The 23,170-nt window shown below is 44.9% G+C and overlaps 1 protein-coding gene across 2 annotated transcripts in view; it reads right to left on the bottom strand.

The window, feature by feature from the left end:
- Rnf145 (ring finger protein 145) overlaps positions 1–22,514 on the bottom strand; it is a 46,424-nt gene extending 23,910 nt beyond the window's left edge. The window contains exons 1-3 of one of the 2 annotated variants that reach the window (XM_075941285.1): positions 22,221–22,514; positions 15,850–16,066; positions 8,774–8,882 (exon numbers count right to left, since the gene is read on the bottom strand). In XM_075941285.1, coding sequence (XP_075797400.1) covers positions 8,774–8,882; positions 15,850–16,033 — 293 coding nt within the window. In that variant the 5' untranslated portion in view covers positions 16,034–16,066; positions 22,221–22,514. Of the gene's footprint in view, positions 1–8,773; positions 8,883–15,849; positions 16,067–20,958; positions 21,172–22,220 lie in introns of those variants that run through there. The other variant, XM_075992871.1, reaches the window with a different exon arrangement.
- Positions 22,515–23,170: the final 656 nt, after the last annotated feature.

Here is a 23,170-nt window from a genome sequence, read left to right on the forward strand (position 1 = left end):
ACACGGCTGCCAGGGCCTGGGTCCAGGAGCTCAAGTCGAGTAGGCTATGGAGACTAGAGAGCAGAGAGCCGGCTGGATTTGTCGCTGTTATCATCCACAACACTGCTTCTAGAGCATCCGATGCACTGTTCTGGAATGTCAGGGGCTCAGCACTACTTAAAAGCTTTCTTCAGTTCGCCTTCTTAAAAGCTCCGCTTTGTCTCTGACTTTTATCTTAAATTCTAATACAATAAACTTCTAAGGGGATGCCGGGGACATAACTCAGTAGTAGAACGCTTGTCTGGCCAGGACCGAACAAACTGCAACCCAAACAGAAACCATTATACACGTACGTAGCCACCACCCAGCTGGGCTATAAGCAACACTATTCTCAGAATGAGTTACAACTGTACAAAATGCTGTAATAACAATACAAATGCGGTGACCATTTCAAACTTTTGAAGAACTTAAGTCTTAAGTTGCATAGCTCTAACAGATGACCTCTTTCCCCTCAGCACCACCAGGTCCCTTCTCATTTGAGCAGTTCTGTTTGCCTGTGCATTAGCATAAGTAGCCCAGTTTTTCTCCACTCCTTATGTTACTAAAGAATCCAAGTCTACACTACACTCCTTTGATCAGAGAGTCTTTTCTTCTAGACCTTTTCACCAGTTCCGTTTTTTATGTTGTGTATATGCATAATTCCACACAGCTAAGGCCACCAAGGGCTATCTCCCAGTAGATTATCAGCCTTACAGTCATAACAACACCCTGAGTCCCTCCTGCTGGTGCCTGCACTGCCACCTTCTAGGACCCTGGACATGGCTCTCTCCAAATGCTGTCATCTTCGCTGCTCCAGGCCACCCTAATCTCTCCCTATCAGCTACCTGACTCCAAACACCCAGCATCTTCCCTAGGCCCTCTCTCTCCTTTCACCCTCATTGCTCTACCCTCAGGATAGACCTTCAGACTCCAGCTGGCTGCCCAGCAAGTCCACCTCAGGGCAACAGCCAGGCCCAGAAGTGGAACCGGCTGAGCTGAGCCGAGCCTATCAGAAGTGAGACTGATTGTGGTGAGAGGGCTCAGATCAGAGGAAACCACCATGCAGACGCTCTTCGGGAGAGATTAGCCCTGTACCCAGTGTGCAAAACTGAAAGGAGCATTCGGGCTAACAAACATCTCCAAGTCCAACTTACATGTGCCTTCAGTGCATCCCAGACTGATAACAAGAACACTCTGGGCAGGCAGTGGTGGCGCATGCCTTTAATCCCAGCACTTGGGAGGCAGAGGCAGGCGGATCTCTATGAATTCGAGGCCAGCCTGATCTACAAGAGCTAGTTCCAGGACAGGCTCCAAAGCTACAGAGAAACACTGTCTCAAAAACACCATAAAAAAAAAAATCACTCCGGCTTCCAGTAACTTCTAATTTACAACATAAAGAGAAAAATGGGGGAGGGAGAATGAGGGAGAAGGGGGATGAGAGAGAGGGAGGATGAAGGGGGATGAGGGAGAAGGAGGACAAGGAAAGAAGGGCATGAGGGAGGAGGGGGAGGAGGGAGAAGGGGGAGGAGAGGAAAAGAAGAGGGAAGATAAAAAGGGGCTAAGGAAGGGGAAATTGGGCAAGAGAGTTGGGGAGATGGTGAGGAACGGGGGTGACATAAAGGCGGGACAGTTAGGAGATCAACTGTAACTCCAAGCAGAGAGGGTTGGGGGAGAACTTGCTAACTAGAATGACCACAAATGGAGACTTGATTCTGACTTGGTGAACGAAGGCAAACAAAGAAATGGAGGAAGATACCTGGTGTCAATACACTTGCCTGAATGTGCATCCCAACCACACACATGTGAAGCGGCAACATACACACCACACACGTAACACCACACACGTAGACAAACCCAAATCGCAAGTCACTTTAGGACAGACGCAAATTCACGGCACAAGCCAAGGAGCTCTAATTTACACTTTGTGTCCAGTGGAAGATGGTCAGATGAGCTGGTCAGGGGGACATCACCACTCTTCAATCCGGAAGGTGTAAGCCAGCCAGGTGCAAGCACCCCTGCCGTCCTCCCCGGAACTGAAGCCTTTTCCTCCACGGACATTTTGTATTTCTGTAATGTGTGGAATGCTGACAGTGAACCTCTAAGCACTACAAAACCAAACACTGGGAAAATGTTCTCTAGTCCTCTGTGGGAGTCTCTTCACTTTCAACTGGAACGTGTGTGTGTGTGTGTGTGTGTGTGTGTGTATGTGTTGGGGGGAGGGGGATAAAAAATGTGTGAGACACACAAAGAAGCCCTCAAAGACACGTCGCAATTAGAAAAAAACTGCTATAAAGTAGTATGTAAGCCATTAAAAATAAATGAACAGCAGCAACCAAAAACAACAAACCCAGGGAGCTTACCATTCTGGCTAGTGACTGAATCTTTATGCAACAGCCTCTTAAGCAGTCTGACGTGGTCCTTGAACATTGTGGGAACAGTCTGTACATTCTGGCCACTTACAGGAAGCTTTCAAAAGATGCTAATTTCATAGAAACCTAATCTACCTTCAGACAGAACAAAAAAGGAAGCTCCAAGTCCTTGCAATATGAACAAATAAAAAGTTCCATATAAGAGCCACCACTCAGGCATTCAAGCACCTAATATGCATACACGTACATGCATACACACACACACACACGCACACACGCACGCACGCACGCACACGCTTACTGCAGCCTCAGCACTGGGCTAGTGACTGAGCTGTTCGTGTACACAAGTGAATTTTAATTGTTTTAATCCCTGCTTTTCTCCCCGCTCCTTTCTGGCCTCCTAGGTAGATATTTAGTGCCTGGGTTCAGTAATGAGGGAGGAAACATCAAAACTGGTCAAGTTTATTCTTGTCAAAACTTCTTTGGTGCATATACTTAGCAATCCCTTGACAGAACAACTCTCAGGTAAGGGAGCTCAGGACCCAGGGGGCTCATGGTGATGTCCAGAGACACATTTTGGCTGTGAGAGTGCTTGGGAGGAGGTGCTGCTTGCATCCAGCGGGTAGAGACCCAGGACAGTCTCCACAACAGAGACTGAACACATCTAAAATGCTGGTATTCCCAGGACAGACACACCCTGACTACCCTTCCAATTGGAAAGCTTTTCATAGAATGTTTGTATTTTACATATATGTGTTTGTATCCTACATGTACATTCTTGGGGATGTTTTATATTGGAAAGCAAACCTCTCCATCTATCCAGCAGGATGCATATCAAATGCTTTCCATCTTCTGAAAACCCTTTCCTGTGGGCATTTAATTAACATCATATGTGAAATCAGTATGTTAATTCAAAACCTAACAAAAAACCTGGAATTAAGAATACTAAAGTTTAACATTTTTTTAGAAGAACACATAATGGTAGCTGTGAGTCATGACCACGAGCTTACAGGAACACAGTTCTGGACTGTCTCTATTGTAAAGTAGTAACCATTCTGGCATATATATTAACCACATTGTTGCATGTGAAAGACAGAGTTCAGCAATTTTTAAAGTATTTAAATTTTTAAATCAAGTTCAATTATAATACTACTAATATTTTCATTACACTCGGGACTGCTGAGATGACTCGGGGGATAGAGGTACTTGCCACCAAGCTTGGCAATTTGAGTTCAATCCAGATGTTAAAAGGAGAGACCCAACTCCCAAAGTTATCTCTGACCTCTACACGTATATCATCGTGCACCTCTCTCTCATACACACACACAGTAAATAATTAAACGTTTAATTATTTGTATTGCACTGAGTGACGTCCTGGAGCTTTGAATATTTAATTCTTCTGTACTACAAACTGTATCTACAGTCAAATTTCAATACTTCTTTTTTTGTTTGTTCGAGACAGGGTTTCTCTGTAGCTTTTGGAGCCTGTCCTGGAACTAGCTCTTGTCCTGGAACTAGTCCAGGCTGGCCTTGAATTCACAGAGATCCACCTACCTCTGCCACCCCGAGTGCGGGAAGTCTGTATATATTCTGGGTACAGGTTCCTTATTAGACATTTTGGTAGATAACTTATCTTCTTCACTGCTGTGTAAGACACAGTTCTGGGCTGGAAAGATGGCTCAGCCATTCAAGGCTAAGGCACCCAACCAGAAGGACAACACTGAGTAGTTTGCTCCTGGGAGATTCGGTATTAGGACACTCTCAATAATTAAATTGCTTCTTCAGAAACCAGCTGTAGAAGGTATTTACCGATATTAATTTTCTAAATTAAAAATTTTAGACACTTGGAAGGCTGGGTTTCTGTTTTTTCTTAATTATTTATATCATGCTGATGAGTATCTGCATAAAAACTTGTTTGGGATTTGAGCTGGGCGGTCGTGGCGCACGCCTTTAATCCCACAACTTAGTAACAATAAAGACAATCAAATCAAACAATTGGCAAAGAATCTGAGCAAACATTTTTCCAGACAAGATTTATAGTGTTTAATGAGAAGGCGCTCAACATCACTAGCCAAGAGAGAAATGAAAACTCCAAATAATGAACTGTCACCTCACATGCGTGGCGGAGGCCCCACAATGAAGCGTTTGTTGGCAAGGGTGTGAAGAAACTGAGACTCATGTACTGCTGACAGAAATGCAGAACAGCACAGCCACTTGAACAGAACAGCCCTGCGGTCCTCAAAAAGGCTAAACTGGGAGACTGTACAGTCTAGCAATCCTACTCCAAGACTCCAAGGTATGTGCCTAAGAGAAATAAAAATGTGTATCTACATAACGATCAGCACACAGATGTTCACAGTGGAAACGATCTAATGTCTGTCTATGCATGGTGGTGACAGATAGTAATGAAGCTGCACAGCGGAATACTACTGGACAGAACTGGGACTACAGTTCATCGTAGGGGGTGCATCCAGGCTTGGGCTAGATGCACATCACAACCCCTCCACCCCCCCGCCCCAAGGAGAGCAAGAAGGAAGAGACAGGCAAGGAGGAGGAAAGGAAGGTGGTAAAATACTGCAGTGTGAATCAACCTGCTAAATCAAAGAAAACTTGGCACCAAAGACTGCTTCTACAGTTCAGGATAAATGAATTAAGAGACAAAACAAGGGCTAGGAAGATAAGATCACTTGCAGTGAAAGCCTGGGGATCAGAACTGGAATCTCCAGGAGCCACATAAAAATGAAGACGCAGCCATGAATGTATGAATGCAGGGATAAAGATAGGCTGTTCCCAGCTCACTGACAGCCAATCTAGCTGAGCCTGTGTCAAGGCAGAGTGCTAGACCAGAATACATAGTGCCATGGTCTCTGGTCACAGACATGCATACACATACGAGAGAGAGAGAGAGAGAGAGAGAGAGAGAGAGAGAGAGAGAGAGAGAGAGAGAGAGAGAGGGGGAGAGGGAGAGAACGAACAATAAGGCTGATGGTAGCCTAGGGATGAAGATCCAGGGGTTTGTGGGAAATGAGGAGTACCGAGATCTCTTAGGGAGACACCAAAAGTCTGACATTCACTGTGGCCACAGTTTGCATAACTCTGCAAAAGCATCAAGAACCACTGAACTGAGCTTCAGACTTTAAAGGGATGTGTGAACCCTGTGTGGGGACAGATGAACCAATAATGCAAAAACATTTTTTAATTTGATTATTAAGTTGACATTATAACATTGGGAAGTAGTGAATTAATTAAGTAACCTGTAATTTTAATGTCACTATTTTTAAAGTAGAGACATGAACATTGTATCTTAAACTACAGTAGACTCAAACATCAGTATTTAAGTGTGACATGTCACAGATAATTCGAGGGCAGCGCAATCTCTGCTGCTAACCTTTTATGAGAAAAGAACAGACAGTGAATTACACTAATGCAAACACTAGAATATGTCCTAGCTTCAAAGTCATTCAACATCAAAAACAAAAAACAAAAATAGGACAGGTATTGTCTGTTGCTTTAAAGCATCAGCTTGCCACAGCAGCACACTCACTGAGCCAACGAACTTGACTCTACTATAATTCTCTTTTCCAAGACAAGTCTGGACCACCCCTCCCTGAGGTCTGCCTGCCCCAGATTCCATCTGCAGGTCTCCAAGTGACCCAGGAAGATGAACTGTTCTTGCTCACTATAAAATATTCAAAATTCTTTTTAGTATCTGGTATGTTTTAACTTTCTAATGATGAAAACAAACATTAAATATTTAGAATAATAAGTCATTATGTTAAAACTAAACAGTTACAATTGTACACCCTAAAAAGGCTTTTATCTTTGTACCCTTGAATCTGTTTTGGTCCCCCTACCCCACCCCCATTTTCATTACATAAGAGGATTTTGCCCCATTTAGAAAGGGATGGATTGGTAATACTGAAGATAAAAACAGAATCACATGTTTTGGGCCATTATTGCACCAGTAAACCATGTGTAAATGCTCATGAGATTCACCCAGGACTACAAATTGAACAAAAACAACAGTTTTGAAAACTCTGCCTTGAATTTTGAGATCTTCTTGACTGCCCATTCCAAAAGGCTAGAATGTGCCACAGAATGCTTTACCATTCAACAAGGAACTTTAAAAGCACAAGGAAACCCTCACAAAACACAACGTAAAAGAACGTTAGCTGAACTTCAGTGAACCTTCACTGTCTGCCAGAGTTGTTCTAAGAAATGCAGATGCCTTATTTGACCCTTATCACTGTCCCTTAAGATTGTCATTACCATTCCTCAGGTGTGGAAATTAAGGTTTATCTTTCTGGTGACACACCAGTTGCAAAATAGTGAATTAAGTAACCTGTAATTTAAATATATCTATGCATCTAGCCACGCAGCCTTCCATCGAAGAAAGAACTACAGGGCTCCTAGGTATCTGGGCACTCATTTGTACACCGAGATGGTGGCTCCAGAGCCATGGTCCTAAACAGACAGTGTATTCCATGGATGGGATTTTGTTTCTTAAAATTCATTGCTTAGTATGGTCCTGTTTAGAATGAGTAATGAAGTATCTCCACACTGAGCATGAAGCAGCCGACGCAATGGAACAGGGTGTAGCTTGAGGCTGACAGTGCTCTGTGAGATCATCATGCTCTCTCTGCTACACAAAATCACTGGCAGCTGTTCCCACAGAATGACTGCGGACATGATGCAGGACACAGTGACCAAGGGGGCTGTCTCCACTTGATTATGAAGTTAAGTTTCCTCAAAATTTGCTTTAGGTTCGACCACATTTTAACATGTTTCTCCCACAGGCAGGAAGCTCATATGCTATGGCAGATGTCAGCTTTAACATTAGCTCTGACCAAGCTTGATTTGAATACTGAGGACTCTAAGAAAGTTGGGACCAGAGTTTAAGTTCCGACTGAAGGGTCTGACATCACAGAGCAGGCAGGGTGGCAGAAGTTAGCTGTGTGCAGTCCCTCCAGGGAGGGACAGGGAAGACAAATGGAAGAGGAGCATGAGACGACGACCAGGGACGTTCTGACCAGGGCGGCACCAGCAAGAGGGCCAGAAGCAAGGGCAGCCCAGGTGCTTCCTACTCTCACTCTGGCACCCAGAGAGCCACAGAAAAAGCTGGGCAAGACTGACAGTAACTGTCACTGCCTTAAACTTTCTGGAATTTCCATAAAACTTGTCCACAGTGAGCACTCCAATTTCATAACCAGAAACGTCATTATTTTTATTATTTATTAGGCGGTCCGAGACAGGATGCTGTGTCCTGTCCTATAACTCACTCTGTAGACCTGGCCGGTCTTGAACTCACAGAGATCTGTCTGCCTCTGCCTCCCAAGTGCTGGAATTAAAGTTGTGTGCCACCGCAGCCCAACTTAATATTTTTATTATTTATAAAAATCAATTTAATTTTAGTAGTATACCATGAGATCTCTAGATTCAAATTCAAGTCTGCATGAAAATGTGTAGGGCCTATATTGCACTCAAGGTCACTGCCAAATCTCCTTAGAATTCAGAGTATATTTCATCACAGTAAGTACATGTCAATCAAAAATTATGAAATTTAAGTTTAAAAAATAATACTTCAAAATATGCTTTAGGTTCAAAATATGCTTTATCCCAAAGGCAGGAAGCTCATATACCACAGCAGACTTCAGACTTCACATTTTGGTCTAAAGACACAATTAGCCCACCAAAAAACTGATGGAGTCACCATCTACACTCCTGCAACTTAGTGCTGACTCTCATGAAGACAGGGCTGGGGAGAGTTCAGCTGTTTCTCAGTCTCCTGTTCTCCGGCAATACAGAGACGCTCATCTTTAAATTTAACCATAAGGCCTGTTTCTGTTGTTTTCTAAAAACCAGAATCCCAATATAATTCCAGCTATTAATCTTGAATAGTAATAAACATCAATCTGTCTTTGAAACCAACTGTGATGGTTATCTTGACTGTCTACTGCTTTCCTGATCAGATTACTGCAGGTGGAAAGAGTCACCCAAAAGTGGGCCATACCTTCTGTGAGCCCAGACCCAAGTCGGGGAGGAAGAAATGTTGCCCATTTCCCCTCATGCTCACAAGTCCATCTATCCTGCTGCCCCAGCACCCTCCACAAACATTAGAGCCAACTTCTTTGGGCTTTCGATGTAGACGCAAATCAGCAGCCACACTGGACCACCTCTACTGCGCCCTGTGTAAGCCAATCTCTTAAACCCCTCTGGTACAAACATTCATTCCCTCAGCTCTGTTCCTTTAGCAGGTCTTGACTAGTAGCCTAATTAAGCCATAGCTTTGTAACAATATTCATGAGAAACATTGTACTGACATATAAAAGAAGAAAATGCAATTTTTAACTCAATCTCATGTTCCAAAACTGGGGTTGCAGCCTTACCTGGATATCTGATGTCCAGCATAGAGGAGCAGGGCAGTCAAAAAATATAAATAAAGCTGAACCAGATGCTGCCTGGGCAAAGTGAGGAGCACGACACTTAAGACGTATCCTGCAGCAGAGACAAGAATACAAATGATTGCACTTTCGTCTCCCAGTTAGTTATACACCAAAGACAAGCAGAAATAAACTACTTTCCAGGCAGCTATCAGCAAATCGAGGTTTTCTTTTTAATTTCACTATCAAGATTCGTTCAATTCAAAAATATCTCTATAGATTTTTAAAACTGGAAATAGCAACTGTCACTTTTCTTTTTTTAGCCATAAGTATTTATTAAGGGAGAGAAAGAGAGAGAGAGAGAGAGAGAGAGAGAGAGAGAGAGAGAGAAAGAAGAAGGAGGAGGAAGAGGAGGAGGGGAGGAGGAGGAGGAGGAGAGGAGGAGGAGAGAGGCAAAGCCCCGTGTGTACACCGGCAACTGTCACTTTTCATGTCTCAGTGGTGTGGGAGAATTGTCTGTATTCTGTCAATGTGTTATAAAATAAACACTGATTGGCCAGGCAGGAAAACCAGACAGGAAGTAGAAATGAGTAAGGAGAATAGGAGAATTCTGGGAAGGAGGAAGCTGATTCCTCCCACTCCTGCCCAGACCACCGAAGCAGCAGGATGTGATCTGCCCCACTGAAAAAAGGTACTGAGCCACATGGCTAACACAGATCAGAAAAATGGGTTAATCAAGATGTGAGAGTTAGCCAGTGAGAGGCTAGAGCTAATGGGCCAATCAGCCTTATAATTTATGGAGACCTATGTGTAATTTTCTTTGGGGCTAAACAGTTGTGGGGTACCGGGCAGGACAGAAAACCCCAACAACAAACAAGCCAGCCCCCTCCTCATGTTACACTTTCTACCTTGTAATTAGATGCAGCACACGAAGGTGCAAGGTGACCTCATCACCCCCTTCCTCAATGCCTTCCCTAGTTCACCTCAACTCTCATCATCTCTCTGGACTCCCAGGAGCTGCCCCTTCAGACTTTTCTATCTCCAAATAGAGCCCCGGTCTCTCCAACATCTTCCCATCCATCATTCCACCTACATGACAAAGGTCCTCAAAGCTCATTCAAAGACTCCTTCCCACTGTGCGGGGAAAACCCATGTTTCTCCTCACAGCAATTTCTGTTGCAGAATATTCCTTTACACTACGTGAAGCTTTGTCACTGTGACTGATTTATTAAAGAGCTGAATGACTGACAGCTCGGCAGAAAGAGGTCGGGCGGGACTTCTGGAAACAGAGAGGTCTTGGGGAAGAAGAAAAGCGGAGTCACCAGCGGATACAGAGGAAGCAGGATGTGCAGGAGGGAGGTAAAAGCCAGGAGCCACGTGACAGCACGTAGACTTTTATAAATGGGCTAATTTAAGTTATAAGGGCTAGCTAGTTAGAAACAAACCTAAGCTAAAGCTGAGCTTTCATAATTAATAAGTCTCTGTGTCATGATCTGGGGGGCTGGCGGTTCAAAAAAGCCTGCTACAAATTTCCCCTAATTTTTCACTCCATTTGTACCCAATGCTTTTATTTTCTAGTCATCTATTTAACCCTTTCTCTGCTGTAAAGACATTTTTACCTTTCTACTCTATAACCCAGAAGCCAAGCACATCCCGTTGAAGCCAGTATCTGAGACAGCACCCTTGCTATGCTGCCACACTTTCATCTGAGACACTCATCTCTTGACCTCTCATTTCCCCCTTCTGTTTCTTCTTTCACCTTCTTAAGTGAGTGTTGGAAATGTGGTCCCTAAACAACTGCTCCCCTCTCCATGGAGCTATGAAGGATCTGGCATAAAGCACTCTCGCTTTGAGAACTGGTACCCCTTTCCAGACACAATACCCACAAGTTCTCCTGCATACGGAAACAAGCAAAACCACTTCTTACTCCAAGTGGACCCATCCATGTGTTCACATAATCAAGAGGTACCAACAGTTCTTCGCCTACCCCTGACCAGGTAGCACAGCCTCTTCCAACCTGAACTCCCCAGCCACTCATGCGTGAACATGCATCACCAGTACTTGAACTCCCCCAGCCACTCATGCATGAACATGCATCACCACTACTTGAACACCCCCAGGACTCATGCGTGAACATGCATCACCACTACTTGAACTCCCCCAGCCACTCATGCGTGAACATGCATCACCACTACTTGAACTCCCCCAGGACTCATGCGTGAACATGCATCACCACTACTTGTTCTGTAAAATTAACAGCCTCAACTATGGGTGGCAACGATGAAGCTAAAGCCCATAAGAATTTATAATTAAGTAAACTGGCAGCATTTAAAAATGATGACCCACTTAAAACCTCAGTGACTAGGGTTGGAGAGATAGTTCGGCGGCTGAGAGCACTTGTTCTTGCAGGGGACCCAGGTTTGATTCCCAGCACACAACTGTCTGTAATTTCAATTCCAGGGGATCAGATGCCCTCCCTCTTCTGGCCTCCAAGGGCACCAAGCATGTGCAGGGTGCACACACATACATGCAGACAAAATACTCATATACATAAAATAGGATTAAACACAGAATATTAAAAACCACGTTATTGATGAACCTGTTGATTTATTATTAGATGGTAGGACTGGGAAAAAACTGGGGGCCTGATCAAAGCAGCAGCTTAGGGTACTGACTTGGCAGTCTAGCGTGAGATACATATTTAAACAGATCTAAGTGTTGCTCTCTGCCTGAGTGGTTGAAAACAAGGAAGTGGAAGTGGCTGTGAACTTCCCAGCTTGGGTAATCAGGAAGATGGTTCTGCTATTGAAACAGTAAACAGAGGAGAAGCAGAAGTCTGCCTAGGTCGAGGTGCCGAGTGCAGTGGCTGATGGCAAGGGAAGACATCTAGCAGGTGGCTAGGGACGCTGTCCCTGAAGATTAAGTACCAATTACAATACAGGGATAACAGCCTGCTGACCAGAAAGGCAAGGCTCTATGGAACAGAGACTGACCTTCACAAAGCAGCCAAGCACCTTGGCAGCGTCTGAACAGAGCATCATTGACACCACACGAAGGAGACAAAGGTAGAGGACAACTCACACACGTTTGCTGCTAAAACTCTGGGAGACACCCAGACGACCAAAGGTAGAAATGGACAGATTCGGAACAACACCAAAGAATCTGATTTCTGAGCTTGGTGGTGCAAGCCTACAGAGCTGAGGACTCAGGGGTCAAGGCCAAGAGGGCTACCCACCCAGCAGCTACCTGTCCGTACCCAAATCCTGCCTGATTCAAAGGGAGGGAACAAGGATTGAGGGAGAGAGGGAGAAGGGAGAGAAGGAGGGAAGAAGGGAGGAGGGAGGGAAAGAAGGAAGGAAAAAAGTATCAGAGGATGAAGGAGGAAGAGTCATAAGCGATAAAGGAATAAGTTAGACAAAGAACAGGGGTGGGGCACTTGTCAGCTTTTATTGTCAACCTGACATAACCCAGAGTCATCTGGGAAGATGGAACCTCATCTGAGGAAGAACCTGGACCCACTTAGCCCATATCTGTAAGACAGTCTTGACTGAAGGTTGAGGTGCAAGGCCCAGCCCACTAGCAGTGACACTGTCCTTGGGCAGGTGAGCCTGGGCTGTCTAAGAAAGCTAGCTGAGCAGATGCCAGTGGGCAAGGCAGCAAGCAGAATCCCTCCATGGTCTGAACTCCAGCTCCACTCTGACTTGCTTCAGTGACGGGCTGTGATCTGAGGTATCCGCTGAAATAAACACTTTCGTCCTCCAAGCTGCTTTTGGTCAGTGTTCCATCAAAACAACAGAAAGCAGCCTAGAGCAAAAAGAAGACAGCAGCCCTGCAGGCAGGGTGACCTGAGTTCTCAGATCCCTGGGCCCGATGCAGAACTAACAGCTGGGCATGGTGGTGCCAGGGAGACAGAAACAAGGAGACCCCTGGGGTTCAATGACCAGCCAGTCTATCCTATTACTAGTTTGAGGCTACTGAGAGACCCTGTTTTTTCTAAACCCAAACAAACTTGAATAGACAAGCTGCCTAGGGTTTCACAGAAAAGAACATCCTATGCTACCATTTCACACAAAAAATACAAGTGCAGTAAAATTTCAACAGGGTGTTTTGTCTGAGGAATGAAGCTGGGTAGTTAAACTCACGCAAACTAATGAAATCTATGTAATTTTGAATCTTGATGAGAACAGGATTGATGATTACTTCAAACTGGATCCTGCTTTTTGGGAAAAAATCATTTTATAAAATTAATTTTTAAAAGGTTTCCTATCCTCAGGAAGAAAGGGAGGGAGGGAGGGAGGGAGGGAGGAACGGGGGGGGGGGCGGAAGGGAAACTAATAATAAAGTCCTAAAAGAAAGGAACTAACTATATCAAGCAGTAAAATATCATCTAAGCTCCCAGCAAATAAAAACAGGACACAAGTACACAAGACTAAAAGAACTGGGGATGTTGGAATGGACCAAAGCATACACACTTAGGAAAAGATGAACTAAATTAATACACGGGCATTAGAATTGTCTAGGAGAAATTATTCAACACACCGTGACCTGCATATGCAGATAAATTCCAATCAGAGAAAAGAGTTCAACGTAATAGCAAAACCACAAAATTAATAAAACAAAACACAACTCTTATTTTTATCTCTCTCTCAGTTTGTCTGAGATGGGGGTCTCATTAAGTAGCTTGGGCTGGCATCAAACTCAGGCTCCTCCCTCCTCAGCCCACCAAGGACTGGGATTGTAGACACGCACCATCACCCAGCTCCAAACTCCTCAGAGTGAAACTAACCATAAAGAATCCTAACACTGGGGGTGCGGGTGTGGGGCTGGGGAGCATTTAAGTAGAATCTTACAATTTGGCAGTCTAGAGAATATGTCAACATTAAAAAAAAAAAGGCACAAAACTTTATATTCCTGGGTGGGGTAGACACCTATACACCTGTAAGGAGATCATTTGGGAGGTTGAGACAGGGGGATAGCAGCTTTGATAGTGTAGCTTGGGATAAACTGGACTACACAGTATAACCATGTCTCAACAGTAGTGATGTTTCCACATAAATAAGTAAAAGCCAAGGCTTCAGAGCCAGGCCCGCCAGGCCACATCCATCAGAGAACAGGGGACCACATGATTCCCACTGACTTCAGCCACAGACCAGGGGGAAACCAGAGCTACTCTGAGGACTTCTGAGAATTGTGATAAAGAACAGGCAGGGGAAACACTTTAACACACACTTTAATGTTCTGATTTCTCTGCATAAAGGCGATACTTTGACACTTGAGAATTTTTACAATGTATCTAGGAGTAAATTCTGTAAATGAAAGCATTAGATTATATAATACTCTGACAGAACCCCTCCCCCAAACAGACACCAGTTCACACTATGGCTGTGCTCACCTTTCCATGGACCTACCTAGTCACTGTGTTTGAGAAGCTCAACTGAGCCGGGTCGTGGTGGTGCATGTCTGTAATCCCAGCATTTGGGAGGCAGAGGCAGGCAGATCTCTGTGAGTTCGAGGTCAACCTGGTCTACAAGGCAAGTTCCAGAACAGTCAGGGCTACAGACAGAGTAACCCTGTCTCAAAAAGCTCCCCCAAGTAACCCCTTCCAAAAAAAAAAAGAAAAAAAAAGAAAGAAAGCTAAACTGAGTTGCCAATGTTATAAGCCAGAGCTGGTTCCAATTGTATCAGAACCTATTCAATTTCTAAAACTGATGCTTCTATTTATTAGGCAACTGTTTTATAATAACTTCCAAATTGTTTAGAAATAATATTATAATAAAAAGCAATTTTTCCAAACTACAGTGTGAAATACTTATTAGATTAAGCTAGAAAATCTATGCCTAGTCACTGTCAACAGCTGACTGGAACCGTTTTCCATAAACCAGTTAGCACAGAAAGGCTAAAGCTGAGAATTCCAGTGTCTGCGGCATAAAGGAAGCCCCTCATGTCACACATTTTCCCAGGGCAGTGTCATACGGGAAAGATGAGTTCACTGAACCCACCTGCCTCACTTCTCACAACAGAGCTGGGACACTCTTACAGGCTTCTAAGGGCTAAGTGCTGGAAAAAACACTTCTACAGACATGTCATAAAGATAGGTCAATTGTCTGTAAGTTTATAAAGATACACATTGTTGCTTTACAAATCTAATAACGGGAATTGTTTTTAAGTGTAAGAAGGCACCATGGAATCTGCATCTGGAGCAGACAATAGAGATAGTGAAAAGCATGTCATTTGTTGCCAAGCTAAAAGTTAATTTGAATAAATTTTGTTTCATGCCTGAGTATCCTAACTTTCTTTAACCTCAAAGCATACTAAGTCTATTGTAGAATTATCTTTTCCAAGGAAGAAATTATTACACTACAAAATTTCACTTTGTTGAAAGAAATACTATATTTGTAAGTGTTGTTAATGCTTTATTTTGACTCAAAAGTAGTAAGAAAGGCTAGAGAGATGGCCCAGCAGTTAAGAACATTGTCTCCTCTTCCAGAAGATCCTGGTTTGGTTCCAAGACCAGCATGGCTGCTGTAGGCACTTCATGAATGTGCTACACAAACATACCAGCAAACAAACCTTCATACACATATAAAAGAAAAATATTTCTCTAATAAGAAGAAATATTGCATTTCCTAAAGCTTACTTTGGCAATTACTACTTAACCCCAAATTAGAAGGGGCCAAATTCCAGGAAAAATATCTCTCCTTATTTACACTTCTTCATACTAAAAGCAAAAATGTTTACTCGTGTCTTTCAATTTTATTCTAGAAAAATAAATCCTGTTCTCCTCTGGCTCTAGTAATTCCTATACCAGGGTAAACAAAACTAGAAACAAAACTCACAAACACATCCACTGTCAACTCCATGTCCTGGACGCTCATTTTATCCAAAATAAAAAATGGATCTAAGGGCAATTAATGAAAAAAATGCTGTGAATATGAAAGAGAATAAGGAGGACATGGGAGAGTTGGAGGGAGGAAGGAGAAAGGGGGAAATGATATAAGTATAGCATAATTGAAAGAAATAATTTTTAAATAGAAATGGAAACAAATTCATCACAAAGCCAGGAAACGCACGCAGACACTTACCTACATAATGCATATTAAGAGCCAAATACTTATACTGGAAAAGAGGGTTGTTGTTGAGGCTACTTCTTTGGATCTGCTGGAAAAAGGAGCTGACGTCCCATCTGTACAGGACATCCAGCAGCATGATGCTCGGCACCCTCAAGGCCACGTTCAACACTGCCTCCAGTTTCTCCTTTGCAGCCATGTTTTTGTTTATGATTGGTTTCTTGGAGCTGACCTAAAAGTCAGAAGACACCATATGCAAAGAGAAGTCAACAACACAGACCACCTTTCGAGAACCTCCCAAGAATCTAATGGGTTGTTCTGGAAACATCTCTGTTTCCATATTTATGTTACATCAAAATGCTCTCGCTTTCAGATATGCCCCAACATGACTCAGAATAAACATTTACACCTCAAAACTTAAAGAAGCCGCTACCACCAAATCTCCTAACTTAGTCACAAAAGCTCCCCATGAGAATGCTCTAATTTGAAGAAAATACCCTCCCCCTATGTTGGTATTTGAGACTGACTAACCACTCTAAGAGGAGGGAAGATGTTAAAAATATTTACTAAATGAAAAAGCCTAAAGTACTAATGAAAGCCGCAGGTTCGGTTCTCTGCATTTTACACACGTCTTTATCCTTAATGTTTATAACCAAAACTGAAGAAATAAGTATCATTTTTGTTTCTTTTTAGAGTACTGGAGACCAAACCCAGGGCCTTGTACCTGTGAAGCAAGCCTGTATCAACTAACAGTCCCAACTACATAGGGAACATACAACACAGAGAATTTTCAGGGAAGACACAAAGAAACATAACGTGATATTGTTTCCTTTTCCCAGTTATCTGGAATCTCATAGTCTCTCTAAAGAGAAGGAAGATGAAGCTCATGGAATGAGTGGTAACAGTGGCCGTGAGAGATGCAAAGCATCGAGTCTGTAAGGTCTTTGCTTACACAATGATAAGCACAGAGAGAATGAAAAGAAAAAGCAGGAAAGGAAGGAACTGGATGGCAGCTAGCGGGACCTCAAAAGAACAATTTGATGAAACAGCTACAGATTAATGTAAGGAATGCGCAGAGGGCAAACCCAAGTGGGTAAAGGACAGCTTCAAGAGTAAGGAGAATTCTGGACTCTTGGCTCTGACGATATCCTTTTAAGAATTTTGCTGAGAAAGCGAAACACATTTCTAGCGCTGGCAGTCATTTCAGACATTAGCAGAGAGACGAAAACATTTATTTTTGACGGGGATTACGGTGACAGATGCTGTGCTATAGTCAAGTGTTTGTCAGTGTTCCCGCTGTCCTCGGGGACCGCTGCGAACTCCTTAGCTCTGGCACTCTCAACTCAAAGGAACTAAGCTTAGCACACCATCCAGAAACTTCTCACAACCCTACATCAGTCATTCCCATAGCGGGAATGTTCTCACACATGTGAACACGCTGCCAATCATGTTATGTTATCCCTGTTTTATAGATAAACTATAATTCTGGTGACTTTAAATGAGTAAGAGCTGTTAACCATTTTCCTATATGCAAAATTAAACCGTGGGACTCAAACAAAGTAACTCTGTCCTAGGAAGAAAACTATCACAAAAACAAAAAACAAAAAAAACCTCTACAATCAGTCCTAACTGCGAACCACACTGCTGAGAAACTCAACTCAAGGCAGTGGGTCTCAACCTCCCTAATGCTGCGACCCTTCAATACAGTTCTCATGCTGTGGTGACCTCCAACTATACAATTACTTTGTTACTTCATAACTGTAATTTTGTTATGAATACTGTTATGAATCGTAATATAAATACCAGATAGCAGGGTATCATATCCAAAGGGGCCGTGACCCGCAAGTTGAGAACCACTTACTTTAACGGAAGCTCTTGCTCCTATCTATAGTCAACCCCACATATCCACAGATTCTGTATCTGTGCAGTAAATGATCTCAGCTTCAAAATATTGAATGTTTGTTCTGAATACGGTCAGACCCTTTCTCATCACTGTCCCTCAAGGAGTAGGATATGAAAGCCACCTACCTAGTTCATACACTGTATTAGACATTGTAAGTCATCTAGAGATGGTTTGAACGTGGCATGGGTGCAGCTGAGTCGTCGACTCAGCAAGTAGAGCGCTTGCTGCCAAGGCTGACAACCTGAGTTCGATCCCTGGACACTACATGATGAGAGGAAAGCACCAAGCCCAACAAGTGGTCCTAGGACCGGTTCCGAGACTACTCCCTGGATAAAGATGAGTACAACTTAAAAGCATCCAGGAGGATGTTCATAAGCTGTATTTATGAAAGGGACCCAGCTCACGCAGGCTTGGGTATCTAAGGGGTATCCTACAACCTAAAGGTAAATGGAAGAAGCACTATATGACGGCGACCTTAATATTATACTGGAAAAGTGACTGTTTCTGTACATTCTAGAACAGTGTAAATCACTGCTGCTGTCTGTGTAACAAACAGAAGCAGGCATTACTGAGTTGATATTTATGGTCAGTATTCATCTAATCTAGTGCCTTCCGCCGTGTTTAATGTTACTTTTAAACTGATCATATTTCCCATAACTCTAAAAGAGAAAATTAAGCACATACTCCCCTGTTGTAAAAATCTGGATCTGAATGTGGAAAGAAAAAAAAAAGTGCTGCCTAATCCATACATATATCACAAAAGAAATCCATTAGCCAAAAGGTGCATGTCCCTGGAAATGCCCTGTCTTCCAAATACAACAAATAAAAACAAACCTTGGGTCCCAAAGGCTACCAATTCAGAAAATTATCCAAGAAACAAAAATCAGCACAATTAACTCAAAAGCCAAACACCGGAAGAAAGTGGAGTAGCTAAAGTCAGCCCACCTGAGAACAAACATATTCAGCGTTTCCTTCATTTCTGGACCCACTTGAAGTTATTAATAAGATGCCCCATAGACGGACATGGGAGAAACACATAAAACACAAAAGACCAACCACATCTCTCAGAACTTTGCAGTTCTGAATCTTCCTGAGGTAGGCATACACTGGAACAGGTAGGAACCATCAGAAATAAATCAACGATCTACAGTCTAGCCCCATGCTCTACCTCAGTAGTTCTCGACCTTCCCCCATGCTGCGACCCTTTAATTCAGCTTCTCATGTTGAGGTGACCCCCAACCACAAAATCATTTTCGTTGCTACTTCATAACTGTAATTTTGTCACTGTTATGAATCATAATGTAAATATTTTTTGGAGGTAGAGGGTTGCCAAAGGGGCCACATCCACAGGTTGAGAAACACTGGACTAAACCAACATCTAGACAAAATTCAGAGATATCTGCCATGTTTGTAGACGCTTACACTTCCAAGCAAAACTCCAGCCTTCTGGGCCAAAGACATGGCTCAGTGCCACAGACATTTTTTCTTTTCTTTTTTTTTTTTGGTTTTTCGAGACAGGGTTTCTCTGTGGTTTTGGAGCCTGTCCTGGAACTAGCTCTTGTAGACCAGGCTGGCCTCGAACTCACAGAGATCCGCCTGCCTCTGCCTCCCAAGTGCTGGGCCTCAGACATTTTCGAACAAGCCTGAGGGCCCGAGTTCAGTCCCTGGGACTCGCTGGGCTGAAGGAGCCGAGCCCTCGGGGCTGAAGGTGGGAACTGACTCTCAAGGTGTCCTCTGACCTCCAAACCCGCACTGAGATACTGCACACCTGACCACACAGAAACACAAAGTAAACAAGAGAAATTGTATATCCTTAATGATTGGTTCAAAGAATGTATTTTCCTGGGTCTAGTGTCAAACAGGGCTAATTAGTGTTTATAAAACTGGAGCTCACGCTTTTCTTTTCTTTTTCTTTTCTTTTCTTTTTTTTTTTTTTTTTTGGTTTTTCGAGACAGGGTTTCTCTGTGGCTTTGTAGCCTGTCCTGGAACTAGCTCTGTAGACCAGGCTGGTCTCGAACTCACAGAGATCCGCCTGCCTCTGCCTCCCGAGTGCTGGGATTAAAGGCGTGCGCCACCACCGCCCGGCTGCTCACGCTTCTCTTAAAACAGAAACACTAAAACCAAAAAGTTTGACATACCCAAGTCCAAATATATAAACTTTCTGCACTATCTTCTGACCTTTCCTGCAAGATCCTAAAACTTCCTTGAGTTATGGAAAGAACTGGAAATGAATTCTGCATCATGTTTCTGCAAACGTCGCAAACTAAAGATGACTCAAACCTACTTTATACAACACAGCAGCTAAAAAATAAATTTTTTTTTCTTCCCAGAAACCAAACCTTTCTTTCCAGAAACAGAAAGGACGGTTCAACAAATGCTCACCCAATAACAAATCCTAGTAGTTTCAGGGAATGCCTTCCCATACCTGGAAACAGCAATGTCTTGTATAACGTGCACAAGTTATCATTGGATTTGTGGGTTAGGAAAAACAGGGGCCTCATTCTGCATTTTCCTAAATCTACCACATTTACTTTTAAATAGGAAGAAATCAAATAAAGCATCCTTAACTAAAAAAAAAAAAAAACTGTAAAGGCTAAGCGCTGCTGAAAAATTACCTTGCATTTTTAAAAAGTGTGGTATTACGATAAAATAAGGGAATCCCACAACTCCTTAACTCCCCTTTTAAAAAGACAAAGCAAAAATAAGGACGCATGACTCAATGTAAAATTACTGATGGTTTAAATTGATAATATAAATAATTTAGGGCTGATAGTTACACCTCTTTTCTCAGCAGAAGGAGAGTAAACAAAACCATCACCATCAACCTTCTTTCTTTGCCCTCGGCAATTAAAGAAAAATTTTGTATCAACTAAACCTAATGGTAAGCAGATGGGGGACGGGAGGCTGTCCATCTGTTGGGATGCTAAGACCTTAAAAAAAAAAGTGAAAGGGCAAAGCTGGGCCCTAATAGCCGAAAGGAGAAACCAGGAAAGAGATAGAACTTCCTTACATAAGTGTTGGCACACGTTTTAAATATAGCTAGTCCTCCCCACTCCCACTGCGTTGCTAGCTAACTTTGTATGTACTTGGTTTCCACAGAAACTACTAGCAATCCTGTGATTCCACATCATCCCCGAAACCACATCGATAAGAGTTCACTCAAGTGCAAAAGACATCGTCCAAAGTAAGGGACGGACAGAGGGAAAGGGAAACAAAGCTACCTCTGCCATTGGCCGCTCAGCCTGGGTCACGACTGCAGCACCGACAGACAGCTCATCCTTTTGGGCCTCGTTCAAGATTCACAGAGCTGCACACTCAGTATTTTATAAAATAAAGACGCACAGAGTCCCCCTCCTTTCCTTTCAGACTAGTTTCCTGTTTACTGCAGACAGCGATGCAAAGCCGTCCATTAATCTTTGATGCCTTCCCACTGCAAAGGCCCCTTCCCCCGCCCCATCTCTCTCGCTCTCTCCCCGCACCCCCGCCCCACGCCTGCTTTTCTCAGATACATTTGAACTGTAGTAACCCCAAGCCAACTCGCGGCAAGCAGGCAGCACAGCACAGCAGCAGCGCGGCGGGGACGCAGCAGCCCCAAGGCTAGGGGATTACGTGGAGCAGAAACTCTGCCAGGGAGAGGCCCGGGTGCTCCCCTGTCTCGCCAAGGGTGCTGGTTCTGCCGCGCCACACACCGAAAGGTGTGCTTAGAAGAGTCCAGCCAAGTTCCTAACCCTCAGATAGAATGGGGAGCCCATTCCACAAGGGAGAGCAAGACTCGAAGGGTGGGAAAGCAGAGCTGGAAAGAGCGAACCCAGGGATGGCAAGCGGGAAAAGGGACCAGGACACACACACACAGAGACAGAGAGATGAGCAGCTCGTGACTGTGAAGTGTGTGACGTGACACACTGCACACTGAGTCCAGGGGTCCCCCACTCAATGGGCTTAGAAGCTCTTTTTGAACCCCGCAACCTCGCACATCCTGCACAAGGTTAGGCTGAGTTTAAGAGCTACAAGGAGGGGACGTCAGGAAAGTGGCAGGGAACCTTGGAAGCAAAGTGGACTTTAAAAAGGCAAAAGAGGGAAAGTTGGAAATGCAAACCTGAGCAAAGGAGCCCGAACCGGGCACCTCTGCGAGACAGACCGGGAAAGGCCTTGCAACCGGGGTACTGGAAAGAAGAGAGGGGTGAGCCGGAGTGAGGGCATCTCAGGAATGTGAGGGTTCTCTCCCTCTCCAGGCGCGGGAGAGGAGGGATGGTGGGGGAAGGAAGAAGCCGAGGCCCCGGGAGCTAGTACGGGGCTCGGCGAGGAGGTAACAGGAGACCGAGCGCAGCTCGGGGGGTGGGCGGGAGGGCGCGGTGCGGAGGGGGACGAGGCCCCAGCCAAGATCCGGAGGAGGAGGGGGGCGCGACTGGGAGGAGCGAGGATGGGGGAGGGGAGGCGCAGTGGGCAGCAGGCCTGCGGGATGCTCTGAGCTGACCGCAGTCACCTGGGGCCGCAGCCTCCCTGCCTGCGGGGCGGCACTGAGGATGGCGGTGTCCGCTGCTGCCCGGTTCCGTCGCCCGCCCCTCCGGTGAGATCTTCGGCTGAGACGGCGGGGGGCCCGGTATGCGCGGCTCACAGCGGCGGCTCTTCAGCGTCCGGCCTAGGCTGCGGCGTCTCGGGAGGCGGAGGCAGCGGCAGCGGCCCGAGCCGCGAGGTCACCATCGTCCGTGGCGACAAAGGCACTCCCGGGCCGAGCGCCAGCACCAGCGCCCGGCGGCCGCCATGGCCTGGTCCCCGCGCTCCGGCTCCGCCCCCCGCGCTTTGCGGCGACCGCCGGTTCGCGCGCTCTGCGCCTGCGCGCGAGCTTGCCATCGCCCGGCCCCAGTGCGCCCACGCTCACTCACAATCGCTCACGGCGGGATCTTCTCGCACCGCCTCCGGTGAGTGGGCCTCAGATGCCGGCTTCTCTCTGGTGCTGGCCCGGGAGACTCTGCCTAGGCAGGGCGAGGCTACACCTGGACAAGCACTGTGACCCCAGCCATTCTGACACGTGTTCGCGCTCACTCCGCCGACACCACGAGCGGCACGCGCCCACACCCACACTCACCTGCTGGGACCACGTGGGACAATGTGAAAGGCTGGTCCCTGCCGCGTGCAAACGCTAGAGCAATTTTTAACTCTCTCCTCGACTGGACTAAGACGGTCGCCTCCAGGGTATCAGGGACTACGTGCAGGAAAAAGGTTGGATGCTGGATGAGTGAACGGTTTGGAATTGCTCCCAAGGACTATTCTGACTCCTTGGTTTGGTGCAAATAATTAACTACCTATGAAAATAAATGCTCTTAATGGGTTTGTCGTTCCTTTTGGTTCAAGGTTCAAAACACGTTACAGTGCACACACCCTCTCCCCGACGCCCAGGAAGCTCTTTTGTTCTGCTGTAGTCTCCTAATACTG

Source organism: Microtus pennsylvanicus, chromosome 11, assembly GCF_037038515.1.
Source record: "Microtus pennsylvanicus isolate mMicPen1 chromosome 11, mMicPen1.hap1, whole genome shotgun sequence".
NCBI classification, from domain to species: domain Eukaryota; kingdom Metazoa; phylum Chordata; class Mammalia; order Rodentia; family Cricetidae; genus Microtus; species Microtus pennsylvanicus.